This window comes from Phalacrocorax carbo, chromosome 17 (assembly GCF_963921805.1).
Source record: "Phalacrocorax carbo chromosome 17, bPhaCar2.1, whole genome shotgun sequence".
NCBI classification, from domain to species: Eukaryota; Metazoa; Chordata; class Aves; order Suliformes; family Phalacrocoracidae; genus Phalacrocorax; species Phalacrocorax carbo.
Window position 1 is genome coordinate 9,518,530 of NC_087529.1, and position 25,416 is coordinate 9,543,945.

Here is a 25,416-nt window from a genome sequence, read left to right on the forward strand (position 1 = left end):
AATAGAGTTAATTTTCTTCATGGTAGCTAGTATGAGTATAAGCCCAATTTGGGAGTGTCAGTAATTATACTTTACCTTCAAAAGAAGACCCAATGACCAGCACTCATTTTTGTCAGCAGATATAGGCTGAGTGTTCAGCTCAGTATCACACTGACCTTTAATATGGATCCTCCCCCAAGCTTCCCCGCCCCTTTTAATGAAGTATTTGCAATATGTTGCAACCATAGTGTCAAACTTCATCTTTGTTTACCAAGTAATAAATGCTACGGTAATTTTGCTGTCATGGAATTTGATACAGTTTTGTCTTTCCAGTGGGTTGCTGTAAAACAGCCTGATTTTGCTTTCAGGGAACTTTCTGACTGTTTCTCTGAACTGGCTGGCTTCAACATGGATGCATTTGTTGCTCTATATTCAGTGTTGAACTGTGTGAAATCAGGCTGGCGATGACATGTTTCTGCAGTTATCGTGAAAAATTAGGAAGAAGGTTATTCAACAGTCCTAAGAACATTGGGTTATCTTTAGTCCGTATGAGCTGGCTATAGGTAGCATTCAATGAATAGAATTGATAAAATAAATGAAATACCAAGCACTCCTCGAAGTTGAACTCCTGCTCCCGTCTCTTTGAAAAATGTGACTGAGTTGCTGGCTGCAAGTGACAGGATATGTGTGTACATGTGACACTGTCACATGTCCCTGGTGTTGAATTCACTGCGTCGTGTGATGTTCCTCACTTTCCTCACAGATTTTATTTGTACTCTTTGGACAAGCAAAGTAGCAGTGACAAAATGTAGCAGAAGGGAATGAAATATGAAGAAATTTAATTTTATTTTCTCTATAGAGTTTTCTTCAAAGCTTTTTAGAGCTCAATGACCTGGTAGCATTTGGATAATTGACAGGTATTGCAATTTTATTTTGTCTATTGATTTCAAGTTTAGAAAACTTCAATGGTTAAAAATATTGTCTGTTTTTCTTCCTGAAAGTCTTGCTCAGAATAGAGTTGTCAATAAGCTTACCAGAAACTGAAAGTCAGGTGAGTACCCTCTAGGACTTGCATTATAGTCTAGGTTTGAAACAAGACATGAATGTTATCTTTTAGCAGGTGTCTTTGCTGATCAGGTTAGGAAAAGTGTTATCTTTTGAAACTTCAGCTTTGGGACACAATTCTCTGCCTTCCTGCCCCTGCTGAATTCCTCCAGTAGAAGACAGAGAACAATTGAGCATTCTGAGCCTTCATACATAAAATTAACCGAAATTAGGTTTTGTAAATTCTTCGTGGCTTGAAGAGTTTGACTGCGGTGAATATTCGAGTGTTCTGTCTGCTGTTGTGGAGTCTGTGGGAGCTGTTACTTTCACTTGGAAAGTTTCAAGTGCATCTATGAAGGAAAGCCAGAGCATGTAAAAAATGGGGATGTCAGGGCCACCCTTTGACATGAGCAATTCTGAATTTGAACACTGAATGCTATTTCTCATTTTAATTCTTGCTATTTTTACCTGGCTCTTTCTCTTTTTTCCTCTCATATCAATCTTCTCATTCTGTTGTCCTGCTTTGATCTTTTCGGAACTACTTTTTGAAAAAATCATGGGGTTTTGATAAATTGTCTGTATGTAACTTTGAAATATTTAGCACAGTGACACCAAAAACTGATGCAACATCAGTAGTAATTAAAGTTGAAAAATGGTCTTTTAAAACAGAATAAAGCTACAATATGCATTATTGTGCAGATCATTTTTCTTTTGACCTCATGAGTAAGTAAATGAATAGTCAATAACTCACCATGCAGTTCTTGTGTTACACTTCAATATGTGCTGTGTGGCAGCAAGTTACAGGACAGTTAGGCCTTTAATAATAGAAAACTGTACGTATTTTGGAATGCCTGATATATAAATTTTCTCCCTTGTATCAAGAGTGATAGATTTACTAACATTCTCTTTAAAAGCAGATATTCATGGCCTAATCCACACATGGACTTAAAATTTATCTGCCTTCTGTGAATGGAGTAATATTGGCCTGTTGTCCTAGAGATGACTGCTGAACTAAATAAATAGCAATGAGTATTGAAAGTGGAAGTTAAGTCAGGTATTTTTATTGGCACAGAGATTTTCTCCAAATGTCTGCAATAATGGAAACTGTCACGAAAACTATGATAATGTGTTATTCATAATTTGTTGTGTTAACTTCAGGCCCAGGAAGATGCTGAGAAGCTGCGTTCAGTTGTGATGCCTATGGAGAAAGAGATTGCAGCATTGAAGGAAAAATTGACAGGAGCTGAAGAAAAAATAAAAGAGTTAGAAGCATCAAAGGTGAGGTGGAGTTGTAACTGTATCCTAATTTATATCTTGCAGCATGCTGGTTTGGTGCAGATAAGTAAAGTAAAATTTTGTAAGAGAGAAAAAGGTGTATTGTGAAACTCTTCATGCGCAATATCTTCTCTCCTGTAACTCAAGTAACTTATTTGGCCTATATGTGTTTTCCTGTCTTTCTGTTTTGAGGGTTGGGTTACGTGTGTTTGTCATCTGTGCTTAGCTTGAACTGCATAGCTGCAGCTCTAGTATAAATGAAAGAGAAAAGTCTGCACTACTCTGACAGCCTGGCCTGTGGATTAATGTCATGGCTTGCAGCTACAGAAAGATCTGCATTTGGCAGAAATCTTTCAGTCTACTTCTGTCGGGTGTTTGCTATATTTTATTTTATAATCCTGGGCATAAAACTGAGCCAATATCACCAGAATTTTTATATCTTGAACTTTAAGCAAACCTCAGATTCATAGAAAGGGATACTGGCCGTTGCTGCCAAGAAATAAATGTAAGTGATGTACCCAGCATTCCTGTGTTCTTCAGATATGTCAGAACCCCTGTTGAACTTTCTCACCAGTCATGAAGGGTAAATAACATCTACGTCACTGTAAGATACTTGCATTGAATGTACTGTTTTATACAGAAATGTAGACGTCTTCTGTAACAAATATTTGATCTTGAAAGTTAAATAGGCTGAAATTGCAAAATAACATAACATTTGGATGTTTTTAAGACATACAAATAAATACCTTCCTTGTCTTCTGGATCACTGGTGTTTTCATTTAAACAGACGTTCATGACTTGCTAGAGTTCTTTCTTCCCTCCCACCCCAACCTTTACTCCAACTCGGAGGTCTGTCTGAGATTTGGGAGAACAGTGTCATCCGTTTAACAGTCTTAATAATTGTACTCAATTGAGAATCCATGCTTAAGTGTTTTCTGTCTTCATAGATTCTTTGTAAATTTCTTTATGGGTCAAATAATTGAAATGGTCATAGGAATGATAGTTCTCCAGGTAGTTCTGCTTTTTTGTCTTGATGCAAATAATACTTCTTCCTTTTTGTTGCCAGGCTGAATTTGGGGAAGATGAGGAAATGTTAACCTTCTCTTCTTGCTTGCTTGCTCTCAAAATGCTTTTTTTAATGTCTCATCCTTTTTTAAGAGCATTCTAAGTTTTCTTAGAATTTTTCTGCTGAATTTGGTTATAAAAATGATAGGTCATTCTTGTCTCCCTTTTTCCTGACAGAGAAGGCCTCTGTAAAATTGGTAGTGTTTCAGGACCAGGAATTGTGTTGGTTTTCTGTCAGTCCTCTAAAATCTGAGCATGGCGTTTACTCATCTGTGGGATGAGTAAAACACAAGCATACGTCTCTTGAAAAAAAAGATAATAATCACTTTATCTGTGTTTCTAACTTATTGAGGGGTTGTTTTTAAAGAATTCTCACTTTAGGTTATGATTCTTACCAAAGAAAATAATGTAGCCCCTTAATTCTTACCTGTGGTTGATTCTGCTTCATTCTTCCTTCTGTCTGAAGTTGCTGATATTCCAATTTCAAGTTGCCTTTTTAGCCTAATTGGAAGGAATTGCTAGGAGATATTTAAGCACAAACTTAGGAAGCTGTTAAAACACTAATCTACAGCACTACAAATATGCAAAATATTACTTACGTGATTTATAATACTAGACTGGTACAAGGACTGACACGTGCAGAATGAGCAATACACTTGGCTTGACTGTTGGTCATGATGAAATCCCTCAGATCTGCTTGAGTCATGTACTTTTGTTTTTCAGTGTCAAGTATTTAGCAGGATTAGGGAAACAATGCATTTCTTCTGTTTTGGTGGGCATTTTTTGTTGGTTGGTTTTTGGGTTTGGTTTGGGTTTTTCCCCCCACCCGTTCCATCCCTCCCAGGGGTTATTCTCTGGGAGTCAGATTTCTCCATTTCAATGGCTAAAAGACCTGCAGACAGAACACTTGGTATCCTAGGGCAGGAGAAGCTGTCCCCACCATCAAGGGCAAGTTAAAGTCGAAGGGCTATCTTGAACTCTGAGTTGGTGTCTGTGGCTCATGTACTGTCTAAGGAAGATGAAGAACAGCTCTGTGGAGCCAGTCAGAAACTGCCTGAAATCTTATGTTTCCTTGAAAATAAAAACTCTTCTGATTCCTAACTCAGCAAACCATAAAACTGAATAGGGCCATAAAGAAATGCTTCAGCCCGTTCCCTGCTCCAAGATGGGATCCATTTGTACATGCATCATGTTTGACAGATGTTTATGTAACCCTGTCTTAAGAGGTTCTCAGCAGAGATTCTGCAATCTCTGCAGGACGTTTGTTCCAGATCTTTGTTAGCTTTGTTATTTAAAAAAAAAAAAAAAAGGAGAAGAAAATCCTAATCAATCTTCAGTCTTTCTTACTGTAATTGCTTTCATCCCATCCTCCACAGACGGATTTCCCTTTCTTTTTGCAGCAGCCTTTCATGTGTTTGAATGTTTTTCTTCTTGTCCATCCCCACGTTTTTCTCTTAGGTTTACCATCTGTGGTTTCATTCAAGCTTGCCTCAGAGTCATGTTTTCTGACTACTGTTATTACTCTGCTTTAAACCATCTCCTCATCCTCTTTGGAGCAGGAAACGCAAAACCAAAAACAGAACTTAGTTGTTGGCTTATCAATGCTAATTAAAGGACTGCTGCATTGTTTGCTGTTCTTAGCCTCTTTACCATCTCTGTGCTCGGTGCCACTGCTGTTGTGATCCAACTGTGGAAACACTATAAATATACTGGTATGTTTGACTTATCAGACTTCTAATGAGTAATTTATAAATACAAATATTACGTCTACACTGGTATTTGAGTATTAGTGATTTCTAGAAATAAACTTGTCTTCAGCACCTGTATGTTACCTGAACAGGTGACACTGTGACTTCTAAGAAAGAGAAAATGCCTGAGAGCATTGTTCCACTGAGATGGTGGATTTCCCTCTTTTTATTTAGGTTAAAGAACTGAACCATTATTTGGAAGCTGAGAAGTCATGTAGGACAGACTTAGAGATGTATGTGGCTGTTCTCAACACGCAAAAATCAGTCCTGCAAGAAGATGCAGAGAAATTGCGGAAAGAACTGCACGAAGGTACCTGTGTAATAATAATCCTTTTGGCTCTTTTACACTAAGGATGCAAAGACTAACACAGCTGTTACTTCTTTCCTGATTTCTTATTTGAATTTGATTTAAAGAAATTGGGATGGGAAGCTGTACTTTTAAATGTGAAAGCCCTTGAAATGCTTACAGAGGAGTTGAATGTGGAGTTCTTTTATGACTGAGAAAAACAACAGAGCCATTTGTTCTCTTGAGGGATGCTATTGAAATTCTGCTAAGTTCTTATAGTATTGCAAGCTTCCTTCTTATTAAAGTGATTTTACTGGTGTCTTTTATTTGTGTACAATAACTAGCGTTATTTCTGTAATGTATTGGTATGTCAATTCCAAATGCCTGGTGGTTGATGGATGTGTAAATGTACATGTATGCCAGTACAGCGCAGAATCACTGTAGAGGAATGAAAAATAGAACCATCTGTTGAAATAAATAGGGGTGTAGAAGACAATATTTTGAAACCAGCATTAAAAAAAAACCCCAAACTAACTAGTAGAATTAATGAAGGAAATTAAGGCATTAGTCTTTTAACTGGGAAATCTTAAACTGTCAGTAATACATGCCTAATCATAAGCCAGGTTTGGGAATTAAGAAAATGTCTTATTTAATCCTAAACAGTTGTTGAACAAAGCCTGACTGTTTTTGATTAGAACAATGATTACTTTTATTTGTGAAAATGCACCTCTTTGGAAAAGACGTTAAAAAAATCCTGATTCAGATCAACTCTTTCTATTTTTGAGCAGTCTGCCATCTCTTAGAGCAAGAGCGACAACAGCACAACCAGTTGAAACACACATGGCAAAAAGCCAATGATCAGTTCTTGGAGTCTCAGCGCTTGCTGATGAGGGATATGCAACGTATGGAAATTGTTCTGACCTCTGAGCAGCTCCGACAAGTTGAAGAACTGAAAAAAAAGGATCAGGTTACTTGCTGCTTTCCTTCTTGTTTTTTTTTTTTGTTTGTTTTGTTTTGTTTTTTCTTTTCCTTTTGTTTTAAAAAAGTACTATAGATTTAATGTGGTATAACAGGTATGGAAATAACATGTTGGAGACAAGTTATTTAAGTGTGCTAATATTTCAGAAAATGATAGCTGGCAGTTTTAATAGAAATTCTCCATTTGAATTACAGCCAACAGTTATCACAGCAACTCTCCATTTGTGTGAATATTTTGATATTAATGTATATAGTGACTTTAAAAGTAATGTTGCCAATATTGTTAACTGAAAAGGTAATAATATCCAGAAGTTAATCTTGGAGGAAGAAACAATCATCCATGATGCAAACCATCTGGATTAAGGATGTTAGAATAGCAAGTTTCATTTCTTTCTAGGTTTTTCCAATATTGCACCTAGCTCAGGTATAAATTAAGAGCATAATTTTAATTTACCTATACAAGTGATTGTGTGCATGCTTTATGACTTAGTGTTCTATAATGTCATCCTTTTGATTCTTCTTCCACGTTATATTCCATTGCTTTGAGTGACAAGGCACTTGTTTTCATGTCTTGTTTTAATGATCATGCTTGTATAATGGCTATTAATGTGATGCAAATATGTTATTGGGTTCTATACAATAGCTGGTGTAAGAGCTATGTTTGTTGCTTATTTGGTAATCCCTACAATAAGATTTTTGCTCTAGGTAATATGTTCTTTGAATAAAATTATTCTAGAACATGAATTGGCCACTAAATTTGAAAGGTAAGTTTTCCTTTAAGTTAGTTTGGGTGCCTTGTGAAATGAACACCAGATTTTTAACCAAAAGAATCCTTATGTGATAAATACTGGGGTTTTAACTAAAATAATCTTTCCAGTGCCACCTTTATCACAAAAGCTAGTGTCGACTGCTATGACAAAATTGAATCCTGCTTATAAGTGTTCTCTATTGACCATTAATTTCTAGGAAGAAGATGATCAGCAAAGGCTTAGCAAGAGAAAGGAACAGAAGCAAAAAGATTCAGATGATGAAACGAAAGCTTCGTGTTCTCTAGCCCATGAGGAAACTCTTACCCAGCTATCTAATGAAGAGGTAAAACAATTGGATAGTTCAAAGCAACTTTGATTACTCAAGCATTCCTCAAGGTGTTGATTACAAATACAAATGCAAACTTAGCGCCCTTTATTCTCTGTAGCTTATAATTCGTATTGAGCATTGAAAAATCTTTGGAGTTGCACTTCAATATATAAATTTTAATAAGGATTGGAAGACAATGCTTTTCAATCCTGAGACATGCAGTTAAAAACCGTAATTTACCTTTTGCATTTGGGATGTTAACTGCTGTTAAATTCTCTTGGGATTTATAGCCAAGTTCTAACACCTAAATGTTCAAAATTAAACTAATTATATCTGAATATTCAGCCACTGTATTGTAGCTCCTTTGCTAACCTACTTGCTGAATTCTGTACTGAACTGAAACTGGTTAGACAAGTCTGCGATGACCTATTATGAAGTTAGCCAGTTGCTCAGCATGTGCAAAATAGTACAGTGTGTGTGTCCATATGTATTAAACTATGTCCAATGGTGCAAGTAGAGGTTTTTGGCCATATCTGTTCAGCAACCAAAAATAATCTTTTGGGAGTTGTTTTTTTTTTGTCTGGGTTTTTTTTCTGTTTGGTTGTTCTTTTGTTGTGAGTTTTGTTGTTGTTGTTGGTGGTTTGGTTTTGTTTGGGGTGTTTGTTTTTAGCTCAGCCAGTAGCTGGGGCTTAGCACCGTGCTTTTGCGGAAGCTGCTCGAGCTGTAATGGTAGGCTCATTATAACAGCCAGAAAAAGTGATGCTGCTGGATGTTATTAGTTAGCAAGTCTTTTAGGTGTTGTAGATAGTCACACGCTGGGACAAGCTGAAATTGTATTTGAAATTTGCCTAAGCTTTTCACTTGTGAAGAAACAAGCCCAATGAACGCACAGGTTGGGACTTGGAAACGATATCAAAATGGGTGATTACTTATCCTTTCCCACTGCATTTTGGTTGTTTTATCTGATTATCTGACAGGTTCCATTTATGTTTTGTAAGTCAAAACAGGGACAAAATAAAAAAAACAAACCAAGTTTTGTGCTATAGAAGCTTATATAAGCTTCCAGAGACTTGGGAATTTGCAGTGTAAGCCTGTTTTATTTATCCTTTTTGAAGGGAAAAAAAGGTATATACTTCTAGCGTCTGCCCTTTTATTCTTATGAATGATTTCACAGAATCGCAGAAACCCAGGTTGGAAGGGACCTGAGGGATCATCTAGTCCAACCTTTCTAGGAAGGGCACAGTCTAGACACCAGACAACTCTTGAAGGTGTCCAAAATGGACGAGCCAACCCCTTCCCTGGGGAGATTATTCCAATGGTGACTGTCCTCACAGTGAAAAATATCCCTCTGGTGGCCAATCGGACTCTCCCAAGAGCAACTTGTGTCCCTTCCCCCTTGTCCTCTCCATGGGACTCCTTGTAAAAAGGGAACCTTCATCTTTGTAGCTGCCCCTTAGGTACTGGTACATGGTGATGAGATCCCCTCTGAGTCTCCTTTTCTCAAGGCTGAACAAACCCAACTCTCTCAGCCTACCCTCGTATGGCAGCTTCCCAGTCCTTTGATCATCTTGGTGGCCCTTCTCTGGACCCCTTCCAGCCTGTCCACATGCTTTTTGTATAGCGGGGACCAGAACTGTACACAGTGCTCCAGGTGTGGCCTGACAAGAGCTGAGTAGAGCAGGATAATGACTTCTTTATCTCTCTGGTGATGTCCTTTTTGATGCAACCCAGCATCCTGTTGGCCTTCTTGGCTGCAGCAGCCACTGTTCGCTCATGTTGAGCTTCCTGTCCACCAGGACCCCCAGGTCCCTTTCCACAGAGCTGCTTTCCAGGCAGGTGGATCCCAGTCTGTGCTGCACTCCTGGATTATGTTTTCTCAGGTGCATGACCTTACACTTCTCCTTGTTGAACTTCACAAGGTTCTTGTTGGTGCACTCTTAGAGCCTATCCAGATCTTCCTGCAGAGCGGCTCTCCCTTCCAGAGTGTCTACTTCCCTGCTCAATGTGGTGTCGTCCGCAAACTTCATCAGGCTACACTTGATCCCGTTATCCAGATCGCTTATGAACATGTTGAATAACATTGGGCCCAATATTGGTCCCTGGGGGACCCCACTTCTGCCAGTTTGAAAAAAGAGCTATTTACCACCACGCTTTGGGTGCGGCCTGTCAGCCGATTTCCGATTTGTAACAGAATACAGAAAGATGTTCAGAATTGTAACATCTAAATGTAGCTGAGATCTAGTTCTACCCTTTACCCTACAGTAAGGATACAACTTTTTCTATTTCAAAAACTGTGTTGTATACTAACACTTACGTATCTAGATACGAAATGAGACTTATTGATGGTGAACAAATGTTTTCTTTAATCTCGGTTCCTGGGATGCTCTTTAGTCCCTTAATCACATTTATTTAATTCTAGGAATTATATATGATGGAGAACTTTACATTTTTAGTAGAGGTATAGTTTCCGGAGTGGCTTTGGTTTTGCTTATGGATTTATATTTTATTGCTATTTATGACCTCTCCTACCTGTACAGAATGTGTTTTAGAAGTGGTAATGTATTATCAGTCATGTCTTGTAACTTGTCATAATTTCACTTCTGAGCTCTTCTCTGTTAAGCACTTTGCAATACAAACAAACGATTTAACTGTATCACCAAACAGTTCTTGTCTGAAGATGGTTTTGTGTAAGTCATATTCTCATTAACTTTGCAATATATATATGTAAGTTTAAGTTCGTATCAAAGTAAATATGAATATTAAGCCTAAAAATGCTTAAAACAAGGCATTTACAACAGTCACGAAAACAGAAATACATAATGTTATAAACGCCTATATGGAAGTACCAGTCGCCTGCTAGTCTCTGCTGGACCTATTTTGGAAATTATTATTTTTCTCAAGAGACTTGTTTTCAGCATTACTTTCTTTACATGTCTAATGGCAAAGCAGAAGTGCATAATATATTGGAAAGTATTTTGAAAGCAGTCATATGCTTTTTAAATAAAGCATTACTGCTCTCTGTTTTTCAGTGCTACAAATAAAAATAGATCAAGAGACTTAATGTGCCTTATACACGTCACAGAACAGTTAGTGTGGCTTCTGATATTGGCAGTCCCCAGGATGCTTTTTTGTTTAAGCGCAGCCTTTTCCCTTTTCATTTTATTTTGTGTACCAATAATCTTTTAAGGAAAATATTTCTTTCTCTTACGCTATTTTGTCAGACACTCAAAACAGAAGAAAGAAATAGAAGAAGAATATTCACTTGTCAGTATAGAGTATGTATCTCTTGAGTGGAATAAGTGCCTTGTTTCAAACATTTGGAAGATGTAAGGTGACCCTGTCCTTGTTTGTCTGGCACGAAGACAGATTCTTACAAAAGCACTCTGTTAACAGAAGATTCTTTTCCTTTATTTTTTTCCTTGTTTGTTTGTTTTGTCTTTTTAATCCTAGCTGGTACATTTCAGTTCTCTATCCTTTTCTCTGCCATCTTAAGTTTAGTGATCAGATGTTCTTGCCAAAGACAATTTACACTTGCCTTTACCGTGTCTGATAATTAATGTCTAGCATTCCTCTTGCATCATGCTTCTAGAATGGAGTATATAATTTTTTCTTCCTTGTTTTCAACTCCAGGTGCACGTAAATAGCACCCATGGCTCAGTCCATTCGTTGGATGCAGACTTGCTTCTTTCTTCTGGCGAATCTTTCAATAAATCGGATAATGATATGTTTAAAGATGGACTACGGAGAGCACAGTCAACAGACAGTCTGGGGACATCTGGATCTTTACAGTCCAAAGCTTTAGGATACAACAACAAAGCAAAATCTGCTGGGAACCTGGATGAATCAGATTTTGGACCACTTGTTGGAGCAGATTCAGTGTCTGAGAACTTTGATACAGCTTCCCTTGGGTCTCTGCAAATGCCAAGTGGGTTCATGTTAACCAAAGATCAGGAAAAAGCAATCAAAGCAATGACACCAGAGCAAGAAGAGACTGCTTCACTTCTTTCCAGTGTTACACAAGGGGTAGAAAGCGCTTATGTATCTCCTAGTGGTTACCGCTTGGTTAGCGAAACAGAGTGGAACCTACTGCAGAAGGAGGTGAGTACCTACTGCGTGCATCGGCTGTGACAGCTGCCTCTGCGCGTTGTGGGCTGTCTGCTCAGTAGCAGCTCTTCCTCATTTGCTTTTCCATTGAGTCAGGTGTGGAAGGAAATACATAGCATCATATGTAGCTATTCACTTTTCTTTCTTGGAATGCTTCTGTGGGTAAAGCCCATCTGATGTAAACCATATTGGCTGACTCTGTTCATGGAAAAGTCAGCTTTACTAAATACAGGATATTTTTGCGCTTAGGGAAGGGTCTAGCAGAGGCAGGTGTTGACGTCACAAATACACGAGGGGGTGAAAAAAGATGGGAGAACTCAAACAACAGGAGAAAATGGGAAGCTAAGGAAAGGATGTTGTAGGGCATCTGGGGGTGACTAGGAAAGTGCAAAGACTAACAAAAGGAGCAAGGCTAGCAGTGCTGTTTTTTATGCCAAGGAGTTTTACTGAGGATTATGCATGGACTGTAATTTAGAAACAAGTAGCCAAAATATGCATAACACACAAAGCTACCACAAAGGAAGCTTCAGAAAATTGTTGGGGACTTGCATCATCAGAAACCAGTTTCTGAGAGCAACGCGCAGCAGATCAGGCTTAGCGCTGTGCCAATTTCAGTATGGGTGACCGAGGAAATGGTTGCTTCTGGGTGTTCTGCCTGTCAGTTTTCAGCAGTTTCATATGATGTCAGTTCAAAGCTTGCATTTGGTTTATTGCTGGAAAGAGGAGTGTCGTGGGGGTCCTGTGGTTACTCTTTCAGAAGAAGAGAGGCCAAGGAGCAACACATTAGGGGAAAGAAAAGGGAGCAGGAGGGAGAGAGAACAATCCATAATGAGTGAAAAGGAAGACAAGATGGGGGGGGGAAAGACGTGAGACTGCAGTGAAAGAGAATAGACCAGGCAAAGGCCAGATGAGATGAAGAACTGGTGAGATTTTATTTCCTTAATTTGATGGAATTCAATGTATCTGCAAATCGATTCTTAGGAGGTCTCTCAACTTATTGTAAAGTAGCTATTTTTTGTGTTGCTGCTAATTTGTAATATCTGGAGAAACTACGGCATCGTGATCTCAGAGCTGAGTTAAATCCTTTACTCTTGAGTATTTTCTTGCCCTGTTGGCATTTGGATGACATTTTACTCCAACCCTTTCTTAGAATTCAGAAAAGAAATGCACTGCTTCCCGCGTGTTTCTGGAGGCAGGAGTGCAGGCAGGGTATGTGAATGCTGGCCTGTGTGGGTGGGACACGGAGCAGCAGATACAAATACGATTTCAGCTCAAACCTGGCTGGCAGCTGGAGCTTTGATAAAACTTCTGTTTGTCCCCTTGGCCGAAACCATTACAATTTCAGAATGGTAGCTGGTTTACTCTTTGTTTCCCTGCTGCACACCCCAACACTTACGACCCACCCGTTTAGCCTGGGGTTTTTTGTGTTTGGGGGTGGGGAGGGTTGTTGTGTTGGGTTTTTTCTTTGTTTTAATTATTTTTAAAATCTGCCTGTCTTCTACTTTATTGCTTCCCAATTGTTCTTTTAGCTGATTATTCAGTCTCTGATACTAAGTAGTACTGGGGGAGGGTATTGAAAAGTAAATAAAGCTTGATTACTGTTGGAGAACAAAATCAGTATGTGCCATTGAAAAATATTCAAAGCTCAGTTGCAGGAGGAAAAAGATTTAAAGAAGTCCTGACCTGATGAACTGACTTGCTTTTTAATTGGTTTGTGTTGATAGAAACAAACAAAAAAAACCCCCCACAAAACAAACAAACACACAGAAACCCAAAACAAAAAACCCCAACAGCGTAGTATTGTGTTTATAATTTGATCTGTAATATAAAATAATTGCATGAAAAAATGATATGGTCTGTTGAAAACTTCTCTGAGATGTCTGTTCCTATACAGTTAAGTAAAATATTTCAAAAGGACACACTTGAAAGATTTGATGAACTCTTGCAAGTCATGGCTTATTGCTTATGTGCTAAAAGTGGGACTCATGCCAGGAAAAGCTTATATCCTTCAGCTGATTTGCGTGATCCTTTACTTTTAGAGCAACTTAATCTTGCCATTACGTGATTCTGCCACTGTCTTTTATTCATAATATTTTGTGATCGCACAACACACCTGAAAGTATGTAGCACTCCTGCATTCCTTGAAGAATTGTTTGGCAGGTGATAACTCTGTGTTCTTCAGGTGCAGAATGCAGGGAACAAGCTGGGTAGACGCTGTGATATGTGCTCGAATTATGAGAAGCAGTTGCAAGGTATCCAGATTCAGGAGGCTGAGACAAGAGACCAGGTGAGATTTCTCTTCAAGTTTTAGCAAGACTTTTGCAGTTGTTCACACTACTGCCGTTGCAACAGTGAACATCTGCTGTTTTATTCATTGGTTTTAATTGAACGATGTTGGCATACTTAAAATCTGGATAACTTCTGACATTTTATTGACATAACTTGATTTGTTACTGTTATGTGGTAACGAGCACCACATGTACCAATTTCTTAAGGATTCACCTTGGAGAACCATTTTTATCTGGTGTTATAAGACCATGCTGTAAAGGCACTGTTCTATAAAAACTGTTGTGCTCATGCTGAAGTCAGTATCTTTCATAATTTATATTCTAAAATGCCTTTCATGCATTAAATTCTATTATCTTTGATACTGCAAGAATTGTTAACAGCAAAGGGAAAATTAGAGGACTTCATCCTAGCAGCATAAAATGACTGTAAAGTATTGGAGGATCTTTGTTTCCTGCCATATACTGAAGAACAATTTTCAGATGGATACGGGAGGCATGAGTCACATTCTGTTTTGAAATAAGTGACTGAAATCATTACATGGCGATGGTCCAGTGCAATTTGATGTCCCATGTTTCCTTATAGGTGTAATCTGTGATGCAGGGCATTTCAAAAGAACAACAAAGGAACTTTGGGTTGCACAGGGTTTTGAGGGGTTTTTGTTTTGTGGTTTGGGGGTGCGACAGCCTGTGTTATGTTTGTGTTCGGGAAATAAATACTCCTCCAAAGAATGGAAAATTGAATTATTTTGTTGTAACAACACAGGTGAAAAAGCTGCAGGTGATGCTGAGGCAGGCTAATGACCAGCTGGAAAAGACAATGAAAGATAAACAGGAATTGGAGGATTACATGAAACAAAGTGCTGAGGACTCCTCTAATCAGGTACAAGCATTTTGTAATCAAGATGGTAGGAATCATGAAATGTTATTCAAAAGTGTGTAATAAGAACTCTTGTCTTCTGTTTGATATGGATGGACTACCTGCTGTAAGGGCAACAAAACCGAGAATTTCTAGGGTTAGTCATGCTCCACCTGAGTATGCCGCAGTTTCTAGATAAGTCTGACATGTCTGTAATATCATGTTATCCAATTTTGGCCCTAAAGTTTCATCCCTAAACTTGAAATCCATTACGGAGGTGATAACTGGAATTTCAGTAGTGTTTGAGTTTTGAAATGACCTGTATATGAAATCACCCAAACATGCAAAAGCAGCCCTGTGTTCTTGGTTGCTGTCTTGTCCGCAGAAGAGCGGTACTGTTCATACCACTTGCTCTCATCAATACTTGACACCCAGTTAATGGACTTGTGGTGAAGATGTACAGTTAATGGGTATCTGAGCAGGCAGTAACAGTAGTTGTTCCAAAATATGCGCTAGACTTCTCTAAAACAATAGCCTGCTGAAAAGATCTTTTTTTAAGTGTGAGATGTGTACATAACTCTCCTGGAACAATGGAACCAAAGAGGATGTGTGGTAGCCATAGCTTTAAAAAAAAAATAATAATTCAGTCATCATCTTTGGTGTGTTAAAGATTAAACAATTATGTAAATGCTGTGTACAAGACATGGAATTTACTTCACTTGAGCTGGAAGACTTTCTTACTAAAGAAACAGTAGTCTAAGTCTCTCTCACCTGACAGGGATATGTTTATACAGTCTTTCTTTTGGCTATGCCAGGGTGCTCTTAATTAAGTAATGCTTAATCTAGCTGTTAAGCATGTGGTGTTGTAGAATAACTTAACTGTAAAGTTTTTGAAGATCTATGCTTTCAGAGAAAGGTACAAAAAAATCACTTTACCTTAAAGAAAATGCTGAAAACTTAGGTAGTAGCTCTGCCATTTCCCTTCAGTGTCTCTGAACTGGCTTACATTCGAGTTTGATTAGAATTAGCTGTTTATTTGTTGTTTATGGTTTGGTAAATAGAATATAAGAATATTGTTCGATAGAAGCAGAGGATCTCTTCTTACTTGAGCTGCATTACTGCTTTACTGAGTAAGGAGTTAAACTAATCCACTAAAATTTATTTTGAAATTTCAAAGTATGTATTAGAAATGATAACAGGCAAGAGAACTTCAGTGGTTATTTCTTCTTCAAAATCTGGTTCACACTTTATATCTTTGTGTGGTTTTTTTTTTCTTCAAGATCTCTGTGCTTATGGCTAAGTGTCAAAAGTCGGAGAACTTCCTCAGTGAACTGCAGCAGGCATTTTCACAAGCAAAGAGAAGTGTCCAGGAGCAAATGGTAAGACAGCTTAAGCCCAGAGATCACTTGAACAGCACTGTTTGTCCAACCTTTGGAGCTCAACGTGTTTATCAGAGGCTTTGTCTTGCTGCCCAGCCAAGCTTGGCTAGAGAGAGGTGTGCATCTTAACGCGTAAAGTTACTGACCAAATAAGCTTTGATAGCAAGTGCTAGACCTGGAACAGTTTGTAGGGTCAGTCTGTCATACTTTGTGTGAATGCATATTGGTTAATATGGGGATCACATGTCAACTTCCCCCACCCTTATACATTATCATTATCACTGCCAGTTCTCAAAACTGCATGTGATTTTTCCCTCCATCCCCCACATCCTCCTCCATCAACACTGCTAACTAATGGATAAATACAAAAGAAAACTGGGAGACTTAACAATGCTGCATTTATCCCTTGCTTCCTTCTATCTGCCTGTGCAGTGAAGATTGATCTTTCCTTTATTTCTGGTGCAAAGGCCAGGCAAGAGAGAACTGGTCATGTTGATCCACACAAACATTTTGTTTCCCTTCTTTACGAAGAATATCAATTCACCAGACCTTTGAAAGCAGTGATAGTAAATGGGGCATGAAGAGATCTGAGCATGACCCTGAGGGAGAATTTATGTTTTTCTTTACATTGGAGGCTGTCCTGACACAGTCAAGGGAGCAGGTTTCAGAAGAGTTGGTGAGACTACAAAAAGATAATGAAAGTCTTCAAGGAAAACATAGCTTGCATGTGTCTTTACAGCAAGCTGAAGATTTCATTCTACCAGAAGCAGCAGAGGTAAAACATTTTTAAATCATTAACACAAATATTGCATGTGACTAGATCTCACTGGAAGAATCTTCTTATCAAAAAGCTGGCACAAATAACAAAATGCACAATAATCTGGATTTTAACTCTGTAGGTTTCTGATGCACAAAATCAGCAGTCTGACGTGATGAGCTGGGTACAGATAGATAATATGAAATGAGTTAACCTTAGCCTGACAACTGCTCTGTTGCCAGTAGGCAACAATTCCATTTATCCCAATTCAGCTAGGTTAAGCTGTATTTGCAACTGGGCACACAAGTGTTCAGTCACCATGGGCTCCGATGTAGGTATTGATTCAATAAATTAAGCTTAGTCAGTGGCTTAAATTTCTGCCCAGTCATTAAGACCAGTAATAATCCTGAGCCTTGAATAATGATAAGCCTCGTCATCCATTTCACGGCCACTCCCTTACACTCAAGTGCGTCAAGCTTAAAAGATCGTGGGGAGTGAAGGGCAGGGGGAGATAAGGGTCATAAGCCTGTGGAGACATGAATCTTTACACATTCTTCATTTGCTTATGGCTAAGCAAACTGTGATTTTGTTGTAATACCTTGCTGGATGCAAGATCTGGTATGGTGGGACGAACCTTGGCGTAGCAAAACTTTGTCTTCATTTGTATGTTGATAACACAGTACTGTGTGTATCTGAAGATCATAACACAAATCTTTGCTAATCATTGATTCAGGAGCTCCGTGAGCTGATTTTAAAATATCGTGAAGACATAATTAGTGTGCGGACAGCAGCAGATCACCTTGAGGAGAAACTTAAGGCAGAGATTTTATTCTTAAAAGAACAGATTCAAGCTGAACAATATTTGAAAGAAAATATAGAAGAAACTCTACAGCTGGAAATAGAGAATTGCAAAGAGGAAATAGGTGAGCGGGGTAAAACAGTCTCAAAAATAGGAATATTAGAAATTAGTAAGATAAGTCTATCACAAAATCAAGTCTTCACTTATCTGAATTTTAAATACTGTCCATTTTTTGATAGCAGATATGCCAAAGCTGTGCAGCTAAAAGCAAAAGTATAATTATTTGTTTACCTTAGAGATACCTTTGGTGTAGCATGTGCTTAATTCTCCTTTAAATATTAGCAGAAGTAAACAGGGTATGTCCAGTTTCCTGTGTTTTTCTTGCATTTAAGCTTTAACATTCTTGTTTTGCAGCTTCCATTTCCAGTTTAAAAGCTGAACTGGAAAGAATAAAAGTGGAAAAGGAACAGGTAAGGAGCCCTTTCACGGTGGGATTTTTGGGTTATTTTTTGGTGTTTTTTTTTTTTTTTTTCTTAAAACAAAGATGGGGTTCAGCTAGTACTAGCAGTGGTGCTGTGTTGCCATCTTTGACATCAACCTTTTCATATCAGAGAAAATGAACTTTTTTTTCCCCATCTGCCTTTGAGGTGTCAGTAACACTTCAGATATAATTTTGTATGATGTGTAGTACGCCCACTATTGGGAAGGAAAGAGTTCTGAAACATGTCATGTTACTGTTCCTTCATCTCATCATGCCTGTGGGATGCTGGAGGGCTGGCTAATTTGCATAGGTAACCTTTCCTTTCTGTAAGAAGGAACACCACTCTATGCATTTGCACAAATTTTCTTGCTGAAGACACTGACACTGCACTGGACACTCTCAGCCTATTGCAACTCTTCATATCAACTAAGAATGTAGATGCACCCATGTTGTAATGGCACCTGGGTGGCTTCTGTGACCTTTTCAGAGGGAATACATAAGGTCATGCCTGGAACTTTGGAGGACAGAATAGCTGTTTTAATGCCAGTGTAGGACTGGGATACATTCATATTTCTGTTCCTTAAAAAATGTTTTGTCTGTTTATTAATCTGTAACCTAAATATTGGGTTAACTAATTCCTAGCTAATATTAGTCTACCTAATAATAACTTAAATGTCAGGTTTGGCCATTTCCCTCCAGCTCCAAAAACAAATAAATGGAGAGAAAGATGTTATTTTCTGTGTCCCTAGGAGAGATTATTGAGATGTATTTCTCAGTCCTGGGAAAGACCCTTAAGCTATACTTCTGTATGGAGGGACTATGAGAAATGGAAATGTTAGGAATTTTAATTAATGCTTTTTTAATTATTATAATATAGTTGGAAAGTTCTTCGCAGGAAAACCTACAGCAGCTGGAGAGTCTGCAGGAAGCAAAAAGCACTCTAGAAGAGCAGTTGAAGAAGGAGACAGCAGCAAAGGTAGCTATGATGGCTGGGTCTGAAGTATGTATGCATCTTCTATGATGATCAAACTGTGGTCAGAAGATGTATCACTGCATGAGAATAAAAAGGAAGCTTTTGAACGTTGATAAAGATTCTGGCAGTGAAATAATGTCCATTGGATGCTGTTTAAATCCTCATCCCAGTCACTTTGCACTTGGATTTGTAAAGCAGTGGATTTGAATTGCTGCTGACTTGAGTAGCTCTTTTGGGTTGTCTTTCAAAGTTAGGCTTATAGAAAGCTTCCTGACTAACCAAACCTTAGTTTGAATGCTTTGATACTTTTGAATAAATGTCGTTTTGTTGTTGCTGTAGGAAGGGGCTGTGCTTCGACAGTCAGATGAATGAATTATGATCTGATTTCTCTCTCTCTCTTTTTTGGTCCCACTCACCCAAAGCTATTTTTGACTAAAACTCAAGGCAGCAGGATAGTTGTCTTTTCACCAGCATATTACTCCCTTCATCTATGTTCATGTTCCATTAAAACTTAGAAATCTGCTTTTTTGTTTGTTTGGTTTTTTGTTAATTTTGAGATCCTTGGACATAGTGCTGTTAAAAGACATGGGGCTTTTTCATGCTTTAACCAATGTAATGACGATGTTTGTCTGGTGGGTATTAGCTGTTGATTTTGCAATTAGGAAAATTGAGGTGTAGAAAGAGTGATTGATTTTAATTTCTTGCCAGGACTCTAAGGATAACCATGCTTCCTTGCTCTAGTATCATGCTTTAATCAGTTTATACAAGCTTCTCCTTTTTATTCAGTTTAAGCATAGCATAAAGAATCTCTTTCTCTTCAGGCAAACCTTGAACAGCTGGTATTTGAAGAGAAGAATAAAGCTCAGCGGTTACAGACTGAATTAGATGTCAGTGAGCAAGTGCAGAGAGATTTTGTAAAGCTTTCTCAGACACTTCAGGTAAGGGAAGTACGATCTATTTGTAAGGTGCTACTTTTGTTTCTTTACATCTCCAGAGCTGCATAAAACAAGAAGTAGCAGTTGTAAATTTTCTTATGTTGGTATTTATGAACTCTTTTTAAAATTCTTAGTGTACTAAACTGATCAAGTATTCCTAGTATAATATTAGTATGAAAGCCTATTGGGGATGACACCTTCAGACCCTAGTATTTCATTGTCCATGTCCTGATATTTTCCCAGTGTATTACTTTTCACAGCAAATCATTAGGATGTAAATATTTGAGGACAAAGTAAGGAATTTATACTGTTTGAAAAAGTATTTCATATATTCCTATCCTGTTACGCAAAAAAACCCCACCAAACCCCACCCCAACCAAAAGCATGTATATGCTGGTGTAAATAGCTATACCCTGAAAGGAGGTTGTAGCGAGGTGGGGGACTCTTCTCCCAAGTGACAAGTGATAGGATAAAAGGAAACGGCCTCAAGTTGTGCCAGAGGAGGTTTAGACTGGATATTAGGAAGAATTTCTTCACCGAAAGGGTTGTCAAGCACTGGAACAGGCTGCCCAGGGAAGTGGTGGAGTCACCATCCCTGGAGGTATTTGAAAGACATGTAGATGTGGTGCTTGGGGGATGTGGTTTAGTGGTGGACTTGGCAGTGCTGGGTTAACGGTTAGACTCAAAGATCTTAAAGGACCTTTCCAACCGAAATGATTCTATGATTTACTGCTTTCTATTTATGTTACCTGAAAGTCTCTTCCTTGCTGCTGTCACTATTGCTATCCTTGTATTTCATCCAGAAAGTGGACCCTGTGGTTGGCAATGAGGTACCGAGAGGTGGCTGAAGGAAGGAGTTTTGGCAGGGGCGTTCATCGAGGCTAATTCCCGTCTGTCAGGCTGATATCTCTTTCTGTTAACTGTAGAGAGTATGAAGGGACCTGCAGTTTTTGCGTCTGCAGGGTGACTAACTGTCTCCTTAGGGAGCCAGGCTGACCTTCAGTGTCTGTGTTTTTTAGAATTTGCACCCCACATCACGTTCCAGCTTACTAGAAGTCTTGCTTACAAAGGAGCTACTGAATTTCAGCACTGTCTCCTTTGAGTTCTTGGCCAGTCTTCTCTGTGAAATTCAGCTGAATTAAAAATACAGATTTTTTGGGTCAAGTGTTCTGGTTTATTTGGAAGACTAAAACAGAAATGTAAGAAATTGTTTACTAGACGGAGTTTAACTGGATGAACAATAGGGAACTGTCCTCTCTTGTTCTGGCTGTTTCTGGAGGAGGTAGGACAAAGGAGACTATTGAATTGTCCTGGCTAGTGAAGTTGCTTCTTGCTTGTCATCATCCTCTTTTTTTTTCTTTTTGGTTTTTCTTTTTTGTTTTTTAAAAAAAAAGAAGTCTGCATGCACTGGAATATGCAGTTATTAGAGAAAAAACATCGACCACTTGGAAGACATGTGGCACACTCTTGCAGGTAGTTTAGTAGGCCTTCAGTACTGAGTTCCGTAAGAATGTTGTAACTCTATTTCTTGTATTCTTTCTGCCCCACAGCAGTTCTTACACAGTTAGTGCTTTCAGTTTAAAGTGGTTTGTGCCACCTCCACCGTGCATAGTACTAGATCTGCTGCGTAACATGAGAGATGACCACAGAATGAGGATTTTGGTTTCCTGATAGCCAGACAGGGTTATTTCCTTCTCTGACCCTGTCAGTGGAGAGCTTGGGGTATTACGATGCGCTCACTGTGTGAGGTGTCCACTGGCCGAGTTGGGTTTCAGCGACGGAGAGCAAGGGCCAAAAATCAATTACCCACTAGTTGGGAATTCATGACTGAAAGCCCAGATCCTAATACAAAGATACATGGGAGTCTGAATGTAACAACAACAAAAAAAATTGTCATCTCTTCACGTTCATTTCAACACAATTCTGCTGGGTACTTTTCAGCATATGAGAAATAGCTTAAGACAGATTATGAGAAAAGCAAGTAACAGGAGTGAGCTTGGAAATGGGACGTTTCCTCTAAGAGCATTTTACCTTTGGTCTTGAGAGTCTTGAAGCCATATGTTAGGTCTCTGCTTCCTTACAGTCTTTCTGTCAAAGTTTACATTGTTCTGGACTTCTCTTCCAGTTTGCCTGGCCAGTATGGTGTCAGCAACTGGTTACTGGGCAAAACATAGAGCGACAATGAAGGCTTGCTTGAGTCCCACAGAAAGTGGCTTTTTATTTAAAAAAACAGCTGCCTTATGTCTTCCTCTCCCCCATTCTTGGTCCTAATTTAAGCTTGTGCTCCTTCACGCCTTGCATTTTTCAGCCAGTGATAATTCGCTATCTCTTCTGCTTGCGCTGGTACTCGGGGTTGCTAACATGGCCTGTTGGCTCAGTTCTGGTTATGGGTCTGTGGTCTTGCACCAGCACATTTTACAGCTCATTGCATCTGTTGGTTTTCTGTAGGTGCAGCTGGAGCGGATCCGGCAGGCAGATTCCCTGGAGAGAATCCGTGCAATCCTGAATGACACAAAACTGACGGACATTAATCAGCTTCCTGAAACATGACACCCTGATGAGCGGGCTCCAAGGCTGCATTTGGGGTTTTTAACTCATCTTTATAGCAACATTAATTATTATTTAACTCTAACTGAAAGCGCAGAAGACAACAGAGGGGAGTAATGACTAAGTTTTGTTTCTAGAGGGGAAAAAGGTTTCGTACTGGGCAGGAAGAGAGCACAAGGGTGACTTGCAGTGTAGGAAGAACTTTCCAATGGAAACACTAACGAGTGCGGTGTTTCGTGTTCCGCTGAGTGGGATCAGTCCTTACATTCTGAAAAACTTCCCCTCTTTCAGCCGACTTTGTAACCTAATATAGAGTTTTGGAACATTTACCCCATGTCTTTCCCTCTTTCCTTCCCCTTCCCCCCCACCCCCATGATCAAAGTAGCTGCTGGAAACCGTATTGTCCCTCCAAAACATTGAAGAGCAAAGTGGTTGAAGTTTTTCTGTTTGAATAGTCAGTAACAGTATTCAGCTAGCAGAGAGAATGAGGTGTAGAGTATGCTGTATGAATATTTTATATTAAAATATGACTTTATTAGCAGGACACTGGATATTGATCTTATTTCATAACTCAGTACCTTTTTTTTTCTTAACCATTTATTTTCTGTTGAAGAATCTGAATGCTGCTGAAATGTGGTGGACATGAGTGAGCTGCGTGTCTCCTGAACAGATAAATGCTAACCCAAAAAAAACCCGAAAAATGTACTGAGAATTTAGGTCCTTGAAATTTTTCTGTTGAATTCTGATACTTAAGGAAAAGCACAAGAAATGCACTGTTTTGTAATCTCTTCACAAATGCAATTTAGAATATGGAACTACAGCTGGTTCTTTCTCATCTCTAAAGCTGAGCAGTATCTGTAATCCCTTTTCTGTGTAAAAAAACAACCAACCAAAAAACCTAGTATAAATCCTGTGCGCAGTGTGAGCATTGGCATGGGGTTTATGGAGGTCTGCTTTGCTCTGGTAGGTGACACCAGATGTAGAGTTGCTAGCTTTCACTGAAAAGTGTCAAGGTAAGGTGCTGAATGAAGCAGTCGGCTTGACCCACCGCTTCTGGGTCAGCATAATAGTATGCAAAACAGTGATTGCACTCTCAATCACAGAGCACATATGCGCTGGAGCTGCATTATTCTGCTGTCTCAAGTTTGAAAGGTACAGTGCATCTCTTACTTTAAAGTATGGTATCGGGTCCTATCTTTCGATGACCATACATTTAAATTGCACTATGTAACATGGTGGCAGAGACAAGAAATTCTTGTGATCGGTTGGGTGCTAGGTTTGGGTTTCTTGGTCTATAAATGTATGGTGGTAACATGACCATTCCTCTTCCTTTTTCTTCCTCTGTTGGAGTTCCATGCACACAGTTGGTTAGCAGTGGTTTTGTGTACGGTTACAGGTGTTGATAATACTGATGGTGCAAACTGAGTTCTTGAAGCAGCCCCTACTTACAGCTCCATTAAAAGAAAGGAGGCTGAGGGAGCAGGTCATTACTGTCCAAAATTTATAACTTAGGCTTTCCTCCATTGCGTATTGTTTTTTCTTTATGTACTTGACCATAGATCTGAAGGTGATGAAGAAAACCAGAAATGACAGAAAATGCTCCAAACTGTAATGCACATGACTATATTTTAAGTGCTTAAATACTATTTTTAGCAGTGTATATCCTGCTACTAACATGAGGTTAGAACCGGTGGTTTTGAAGAGGAATGCCTTAAAAACAGCCAAAAAGAAGCATACCAGCTCAACTCCTTGTCACTCATTGCAAGAATTAAAGCATTGTATTAACCCTAGCAATTAATTCCTTTCATCTCCTGACACCCAAAAGCCATTTTCCTACCTTAGTAACGAATAGACTAATAGATGGCAGAGTTGTCGTCTTCCAGATGACACTTAATTTCGCTTAAAAGTGAAATTGAAATACGGCTTATGTTCTTTATTAATTGGATATTACCAGATTCGGGGGTTTTTAACCTTTCTTAGTATTTGCTGAACTGTGAGGTGACAGCAGCTGCCTCCTGATGCATAAATCCAATACCAGAGGTTTTGCATTCACTTTTCCAGTGGTCAGGGTCCTATTCTATTGAATAAACCTTGGAGAAAAAAATATAGGCCTTTAATAGGAGCTGCAGAATGAAAAGCTCTCTCCTATGTTCCCTTCCTTCCCAAAAACTAACTCTTAACTGGTTACTGATACTTAACCTGTGCAGCAGTGTTTAAGGAAGCCTGTTGTCGTATGGCAAAACAACACAACATCCCAAACATCTCTTCAGCAAGCTGAACACTTGAGGAAATGCACCTGAAGACCTAGGCAGAAAAAGAATTTTTGGTTGTTTCTGGACTGTCCTCCTAGTGCAAGAGCGCGAGGAAGCAGCTGTTCAAGGCCTTTCAGCATCCCTTTCTGGTCCGTGTGTCGGTGCCCATTCTCAGCAGCCCTACCTTCCCGTCTGCTCTAAACAACGGTGGCTGTAGCTGACCATTTTAGATTGTTTCAGGTAGTTACAGGGCTGGTGTGGCTTTTCCTTAGTGTATTTTCACGAATTGTTGACATGGCTTTCTATAGGTCTAGTGGTGTCAGATTGCAGGTGGTGGCTGAGGGTGTCTTGCTGCAGTCCGTGGGGGGAGACGGGTGAGTGGGCAGTTTGTGATCTTTCATAGACACAGTAATAAATATAACAGTTGCAGAATGGAGTTTTGCATGTGTGTGTGTGTGTTCGTGTGCATGCTCGTGTATTTTTCTCAGTGGACAGCGGCGGCATGTTGGTCTAGTTAGAGGAGGCTGGAGGCATACGCCATAGGGCAGAAGGGGTCTGAGAACTCACTGAAAGGGCTGGGTGCTGACTGCTGG

General features: G+C 39.1%; 1 protein-coding gene across 2 annotated transcripts in view; it reads left to right on the top strand.

Moving 5' to 3' along the window:
• The window catches only part of RABEP1 (rabaptin, RAB GTPase binding effector protein 1), a 49,819-nt gene extending 26,704 nt beyond the window's left edge, over positions 1 to 23,115 (top strand). Inside the window, exons 5-18 of one of the 2 annotated variants that reach the window (XM_064468196.1) lie at positions 2,182 to 2,301; positions 5,286 to 5,421; positions 6,186 to 6,364; positions 7,342 to 7,467; positions 11,083 to 11,550; positions 13,739 to 13,843; positions 14,608 to 14,724; positions 15,981 to 16,079; positions 16,714 to 16,854; positions 17,570 to 17,759; positions 18,050 to 18,105; positions 18,994 to 19,092; positions 19,911 to 20,027; positions 22,473 to 23,115. In XM_064468196.1, the coding sequence (XP_064324266.1) occupies positions 2,182 to 2,301; positions 5,286 to 5,421; positions 6,186 to 6,364; positions 7,342 to 7,467; positions 11,083 to 11,550; positions 13,739 to 13,843; positions 14,608 to 14,724; positions 15,981 to 16,079; positions 16,714 to 16,854; positions 17,570 to 17,759; positions 18,050 to 18,105; positions 18,994 to 19,092; positions 19,911 to 20,027; positions 22,473 to 22,574 (2,055 nt within the window). In that variant the 3' untranslated portion in view covers positions 22,575 to 23,115. The remainder of the gene's footprint in view (positions 1 to 2,181; positions 2,302 to 5,285; positions 5,422 to 6,185; positions 6,365 to 7,341; positions 7,468 to 11,082; positions 11,551 to 13,738; positions 13,844 to 14,607; positions 14,725 to 15,980; positions 16,080 to 16,713; positions 16,855 to 17,569; positions 17,760 to 18,049; positions 18,106 to 18,993; positions 19,093 to 19,910; positions 20,028 to 22,472) is intronic. The other variant, XM_064468197.1, reaches the window with a different exon arrangement.
• The last annotated feature ends 2,301 nt before the right edge of the window (positions 23,116 to 25,416 follow it).